General features: G+C 38.7%; 1 protein-coding gene across 1 annotated transcript; it reads left to right on the top strand.

The window, feature by feature from the left end:
• Window positions 1-5380: 5380 nt before the first annotated feature.
• On the top strand, window positions 5381-6325 carry LOC104981284 (olfactory receptor 5B3-like). The gene has a single exon (XM_010830299.1). The coding sequence runs from the start codon at window positions 5381-5383 to the stop codon at window positions 6323-6325; it is 945 nt and encodes a 314-aa protein (XP_010828601.1).
• Window positions 6326-6859: the final 534 nt, after the last annotated feature.

Raw genomic sequence — 6859 nt, 5'->3', positions numbered from 1 at the left:
ATGGCATCATCGACCTAATAGACTTGAGTTTGAGCAAACTCCAGGAGATAGTGAAGAACAGGGAGGCCTGGTGTACTGCAGTCCATGCACATAAAGTCGGACATGACAGAGCAACTTAACAACAAAATAAAAAAGTGTAGCCAACTCAACTTGATAAAGACTACCTACAAAATGTCTGTAGCTAACATTGTACCTAATGGTGAGAAAATAGATTTCTCACTAGGATCAGGAATGCCCTTTTATACCATTTCTTTTAGCACTGTACTGGAAGTCCTAGCTAATGTAATATGGTAAGAAAGTGATATAAAAGGGAGAGAGATTGGGAAGGAAGAAATAGAAACTGTCTTTGTTCACAGATAATGTGATCATTTATGTAGAAAATCAGAAAGAATAGACAAAAAACTCTCGGGACTAATAAATGATTAGCAAGGCTATAAGATGCAAGGTTGAGATGCAAAATGTTATCACTTTTCTACGTACTGGCAATGAGCAAGTGGAATTTTAAATTTAAAGTGCAAGATTTTTTTATATTAGCACCCCAAAAATGAAACACAATCATCCTTACATCTCAACAGGGGATTGGTTCTAAGGATCACTCAGATACCAAAATACACAGAGACTCAAGTCCCTTATGTAAAACAGTGTAGCATTTGCACGTGTACATTCTTTCATTTACTTTAAATCATATTTAGATTATTTAAAATATCTAATACAACGCAAATGCAATGTAAATAGTTGCTGTCATCTGACAAATTCATTTAGCTGTTTGGAAACTTCTAGAATTTCCTTTGAAACATTTTCAATCCAGTGCACTGGTCTGTACAGCAACAATGGGAGCCAAGAGGAGTACCATCAGAGAACCTCCAGGAGGGTGATTTGGAGGAGAAAAGAAGTCCATCTGACTACAGATCTAACTTTCCCATTGACTTATCAGAATTAAGGCACAATATATTCTCTCTCTGACACGCATCCTATTTGTCTGCCCTTGGTAAACTTGGGAAAACACAGATAATATTTTTCAACTTCTTAACATTTCTAGTAGCCTAACATTTAGTTGTAGCACATAAAAGAATGGAAAGGACACAAACATAATAAAAATGTGACAGATAAGAAAGAAATTAATTTTTAGAAATATATTTCAAGTATCAAAAATCAAACTAAATGTAATTTTTGTACTCTTGATCTTAATTTTTTAAGTGGGAGAAGAAAAGATACCAAGATTGCAAATACATGCATGTGCTGTTCAACATATCAAATTATGTCCCTGCGCAAAGTTTAATTGTTTCTTCTTTATATCAAGTGGGGTGAGGAGAAGGGATTGCACACAGCTGGGCCCTCACAGGTGCCCTATTCTCCTGAGAGACGCGTGCCTGTACAGTTTTCTTCTTTTTCTCATTCATTAGTCTCTGAAATCCCATCTTGACTCCACTTGACATTGTCTTAAAAGGACCAGACTGTAGGCAGATCCCACTTGGTCATCACTGATTGAAATGAATGTTTATACTTTTAGTATATACCAGCTTCTTCCCAAACTGAATATTTGCAGTGAGTCTGAAACCACAGGCAAGGAAAACACTGTAAGATAAAAGTTAAATTTATTCATGTTGAAAAAGTTAAACCCTTCTTAAGATATTTTATAAAATTTACTTTCATCTGTTACAGGAAAAAAAAGTTCCAAAGTGTATAGGGGAAAGAATTTTATTATCTCTATATCACAAATAAAATTAAGATCCACAGACAGTAAATACTTTTGAGTACCCAGAAAAATCCACAGTAGATGTAATCCTTAAATCCAGGCTTCTAGCTCAGGGATAATGATCTTTCCTTCATCTCTTCAGCTTCAAGGAACTTGGAATTTTTTGACCATTACATAAAAAAGACTTTCTCCTGTATTATTTATACATTCTTCTAAGGTTGAATTTCTGATTTCAGATCTACATTTCAGTATTGTCTTTTCCTTCTTTTCAACAGCAAGGTAAGGGTCTATATTCAATATATGCTTCTAATGAAAAATGCAACTGATGCAGAAGCAGTGGAAAACCTACATGTTCTGAGTCTTTGACCTCGTATCTGGTTGTTTGAGCACCTTTTCTGAAACACTGGTAAAAGTGTAGAATTTAAATGCATAGCATTTTAACCAGCAGAGAATATTAATATTTATTAAATTCCATGCTGCTTTCCTTGTGCTGTGCTGGGCTTAGTCACTCAGTTGTATCCTCTTTACGACCTCATGGATTGTAGCCCACCAGGTACCTCTGTCCGTGGGGATTCTCCAGGCAAGAATATTGGCAGAGGTTGCCATGCCCTGCTCCAGGCTGCTTTCCTTAAGTGGACAGACCTACGAGTGGCTGTGCCATAAATAAGCCTCCTGCTATACAGGAGACTCAGGAGATGTGGTTTCCACCCCTGACTGGGGAAGATCCCCTGGAGAAGGTCATGACAACCCACTGCAGTATACTTGCCTGGAAAATCCCATGGACAGAGGAGCCTGACGGGCTACAGTCCATAGGCTCTCAAAGAGTCAGACACAACTGAAGCCACTGAGCACGCACTCATGCAAAGACCTACAGTAGATGACCGGCTGACTGAGTGGGTTGCAAATTCTTTTTGTTTATCACATGTTAACTTGTCACTGAAGGGACAGATAGCCAAACAGGGTGCGATGGCACTTCTTTAAAAACCAGAAAGTTTTTGGTACGTCATGAAAGTACCAAGATTCTTACTGCATTTTCAGTATCATTTCCCCACAATCTCATCCTTTCACTACTTGCTTATGTATAAAAAAATCTGTCAATGCAGTGATTAAGTGTACAGGCATTGGGATCAGTTAGACTTGAGTTTGTATCTTGGATAGCTCATACTATTTGTAAAATTACAAGAAGCCACATTTTAACTGCAATTAGATTGTGTGTGTGTGTGTGAGTGTGTGTGTGTGTGCATGTAGTCTGCATCTCTCTGCTAATTTCTATTTACTTATCTATCATCTATTATCAGTATCATCTGTTATCTGTATATCTATCTCTCCATCTATGAGACAAACTACAAGTAAGTAGTAAATTTAAGCTGTTCGCTAACTTCAGGAGACCTGTTGGCCACCACAGAACACAGCGGTCTATATGTGTGTGTAGATATGGAGATCTACGTCTGTATCTATACATCTTATCTTACTGTGTGGGTGAGGTTTTGACAAACACAAATAATTTAAGGGGCAGACACGTAAAGTAATGTTTTTCAGGGCTGAAAGGAAAATGGTAGAGAATGGTGGTTACCAAGAATGTGTTCCTTTCTCCAATCTCCTTTTAGAATGCAAAGATTTATGCTTGCTCACAAATAGATACGCAGGTTAGTATCACCCTCCACACTATGACTTTTCAACCCTCCACACCTCAGTACCTGTTTTCCAGCTAACTGTTGTTAGGAATGACAGCAAGACTGAGTCTAAGCTAGGAGGGCACTTTCAACACAAGCCAAACTGTGGATCTCAAGAAAGACATGAACAAAAAGAGGCTCTGAAGATGCCTGAGTTCTCACCCAAAATGATTGACCCAGCCAAGAGGACAGACTGAGAAATACAGGGTGAAGCAAAGTATCCGAGTGGACAGTATGTAGGAAAAGGCATATTAAAGATTAAGGTTGCTGCTGCTGCTGCTGCTAAGTCACTTCAGTCGTGTCCGACTCTGTGTGACCCCGTAGACGGCTGCCCACCAGGCTCCCCAGTCCCTGGGAGTCTCCAGGCAAGAACACTGGAGTGGGTTGCCATTTCCTTCTCCAGTGCATGAAAGTGAAAAGTGAAGGTGAAGTCGCTCAGTCGTGTCCGACTCTTAGTGACCCCATGGACTGCAGCCTACCAGGCTCCTCCGTCCATGGGATTTTCCAGGCAAGAGTACTGGAGTGGGGTGCCATTGCCTTCTCCGAGATGAAGGTTATCGGAGTTCAAAGCCCACCCATCTGCGTCTGTCACCTGAATTTCCTAAACCAACCTAGAGACCCACTGATCTACGCTAATCCATAATATTATAGCTAGCACTCATCAGAAGTGTTTCAGACCCACATGGTGCTGTTTTCATGCATGAGTTCTTTTCACTTTTACAATAATCCATTAAGGTAGGTCTCAACACCACCTTCATTTTCTGACAGATAAAATGAGATGCAGGGATAAGTTAGGACCAGTGTCTCCTAGGCAGTAAATGGTAGGTCTGCTCTGTCTAACACATGTTTTCTCAGAGTAAAGCTTCCCTGCCCAATGCTGTATCTTCTCTTCAGACCTGGCTTTGTTTGTTGCAGATACCTCTAATGCTGCATTTAGCCCACATCTAAATGGGCTTATCTACTGTGCATTTATTTGTGTGTAAATCAACCATACGACTCTATGCATTAAATTCAGGACAATAAAGGTAACTAAATGTAAACTGAATGCAGGGAAAATCAATTCAAATTTTTTTTAAGGTTTTTAAAATAACATTTATTTCTTAAAAGTTAACATGTGCATAATAGGAAACCAAAAAGCACAAGAAGCAAAAAACCAAGTCATTCATAATCACAAGCAGTTTACTGTGACGTGTCCTTCTAGGTCTCATTTGTGTATCTTCACAACTAAGCATCCATTTTTATGTAATTAAGACCATACAGTTATGTATCATGCTGTTTCACACATCATGAATATTTACCATTTCAAAGTCCCAAAGCTATGTGTATTTTGATAACCAAGAATACACTACAACAACTCAATCTGGAAGGAAAAAAAATGTAGTCTTGCCTTTCTTGGCAACAAAAATTTCAAAGACAAAATGGCAATTCAAATTTTTTAATGGCATTTAGGTTGAGAACCACTCAGGGTCTAAAGCTTGGCTTCATTCATTAATAGTGTAATATCTGGATAACCTTGAGTAAATTATTCCATCTCTTTGTTGTCAACTTGCCACATGCACCAATGAGAAAAATAAATAATCAATCATAGAACTGATAAGAGAATTAAATGAATATGTACACATAAAGCATCAAATAAGTGAGCACTAGAGAAATGTAAACTATTAGAAGACTCAAAATAACTGATTTAGGAGATGGATTCACTGTCGGCATATGAACTTAGAAAACTTTAGTTCTAGCTGCAACCCAGTTTACTCACATACAAAAACAAGAACTTGAGAAGGCGATCCATAAAGACCCTTCCTCTTCAGATGTCTGCTACTGTACAAATAAGATATCACTACACTGCGCTGTCATGCCCATGTTACAAAAATGGTAAATACTGATGAAAAACTGATTGTTCTAATAAAATAATACTGTGCATTTCAGCTTCCATGCAACTGCTATTTGTTCATCCATGTGTCCCATTATTTCTCTTTGCCACAGAGCATCTTGTGACTCTCAAATCACATTCATGGAAAACAATACAGAGAGAGCTGATTTCATCCTGCTCGGACTCACAGATGACCCGCAGCTGCAGGTCCCTCTCTTCATAGCCTTCACCTTCGTTTACCTCCTCACTCTGATTGGGAACCTGGGGATGACCACGTTGATCCTGCTCGACTCTCGTCTCCACATCCCTATGTACTTTTTCCTCAGTAACCTGTCTCTGGTGGACTTTTGTTACTCCACCACCATCACCCCAAAGGTGATGGCTGGGCTCCTTATAGGAGACAAGACCATGTCCTACCGTGCATGTGCTGCTCAGATATTCTTTTTTGTAGCCTTTGCCACTGTGGAAAATTACCTGTTGGCCTCAATGGCTTATGACCGCTACGCAGCAGTGTGCAAACCCCTGCATTATACCACCACCATGACCACAAGTGTGTGTGCACGTCTGGCCATAGGCTCTCATATCTTTGGTCTTCTGACTGCTGCTCTCGATGCTGGGGACACATTCTGCCTCTCTTTTTGTATGTCCAATGTCATCCATCACTTTTTCTGTGATATTCCAGCAGTCATGTCCCTGACTTGTTCAGATAAAGGCATTAATGAGCTGATTCTTTTTCTTATTTCGAGCTTTAATATCTTTTTTGCACTTCTTGTTATTCTGATTTCCTACTTGCTCATATTTATCACCATTTTGAAGTTGCAGTCAGGGGAAGGATACCAGAAGGCTTTATCCACCTGTGCTTCCCACCTTGTTGCAGTCTCCATATTTTATGGGACCGTCATCTTCATGTACTTACAGCCCAGCTCCAGCCACTCCATGGACAGAGACAAAATTGCATCTGTGTTCTATACAATATTCATCCCCATGCTGAACCCTGTGGTCTACAGCCTAAGGAACAGAGAAGTCAAGAATGCTTTCAAGAAGGTTATTGAGAAGGCAAAGTGTTCTCTAGGTTTAACCTTTTAATGGTGTGAAATGCACAGAAGTTATTTCATCTCTCTTAGACCTACTCTATGTCATAACTCAATGTTCACAGCCATGTAGGGACTTGAACATAAAATTTTGTCAAATTTTGTTTATTTCTTTAGTTTTGGAACAGGTCCAAGCATTCAAAATGCAGAAATATGATAATCATTTTGAATAAAATATTTTAATGAAGTAAATGTGGGTTTTGACACATTTTAATAAGATTAAATAATAACATCATCTTAGAAGTTAAAGTTTGAGTTGTTACTGAGGGTTTTGGTAAGAGAAATGACAATTTCCAAAAGATAAATAGTCACGTTAGACTAAAATTGGAAAGAATATTAAGACTTTTTTTACATTAATTTTAAGACTACCATCTCTCTACATTATGTTAAAAAATAGTGCAGTGATATTATTAAGGCTATTTTCTTCCATCTTTTCTTTTTTTCAGAAATGCTTTGAAGTGGCTGATTTCACCATAATACCTAAGTTGAGCTGTTACCTTGTCTTATCACCCTCCTACCCACTCACCCC

The sequence above is a fragment of the Bison bison genome, unplaced genomic scaffold, assembly GCF_000754665.1.
Source record: "Bison bison bison isolate TAMUID 2011002044 unplaced genomic scaffold, Bison_UMD1.0 scf7180017858915, whole genome shotgun sequence".
NCBI lineage: Eukaryota > Metazoa > Chordata > Mammalia > Artiodactyla > Bovidae > Bison > Bison bison.
Note: the sequence above shows the minus strand (reverse complement) of the source record. Positions and strands in the feature narration are given on the sequence as shown.

Bases quoted from the DNA above. Each gene is read 5' to 3' on its own strand.
- LOC104981284 (XM_010830299.1), top strand. From the start codon at position 5,381: ATGGAAAACAATACAGAGAGAGCTGATTTCATCCTGCTCGGACTCACA.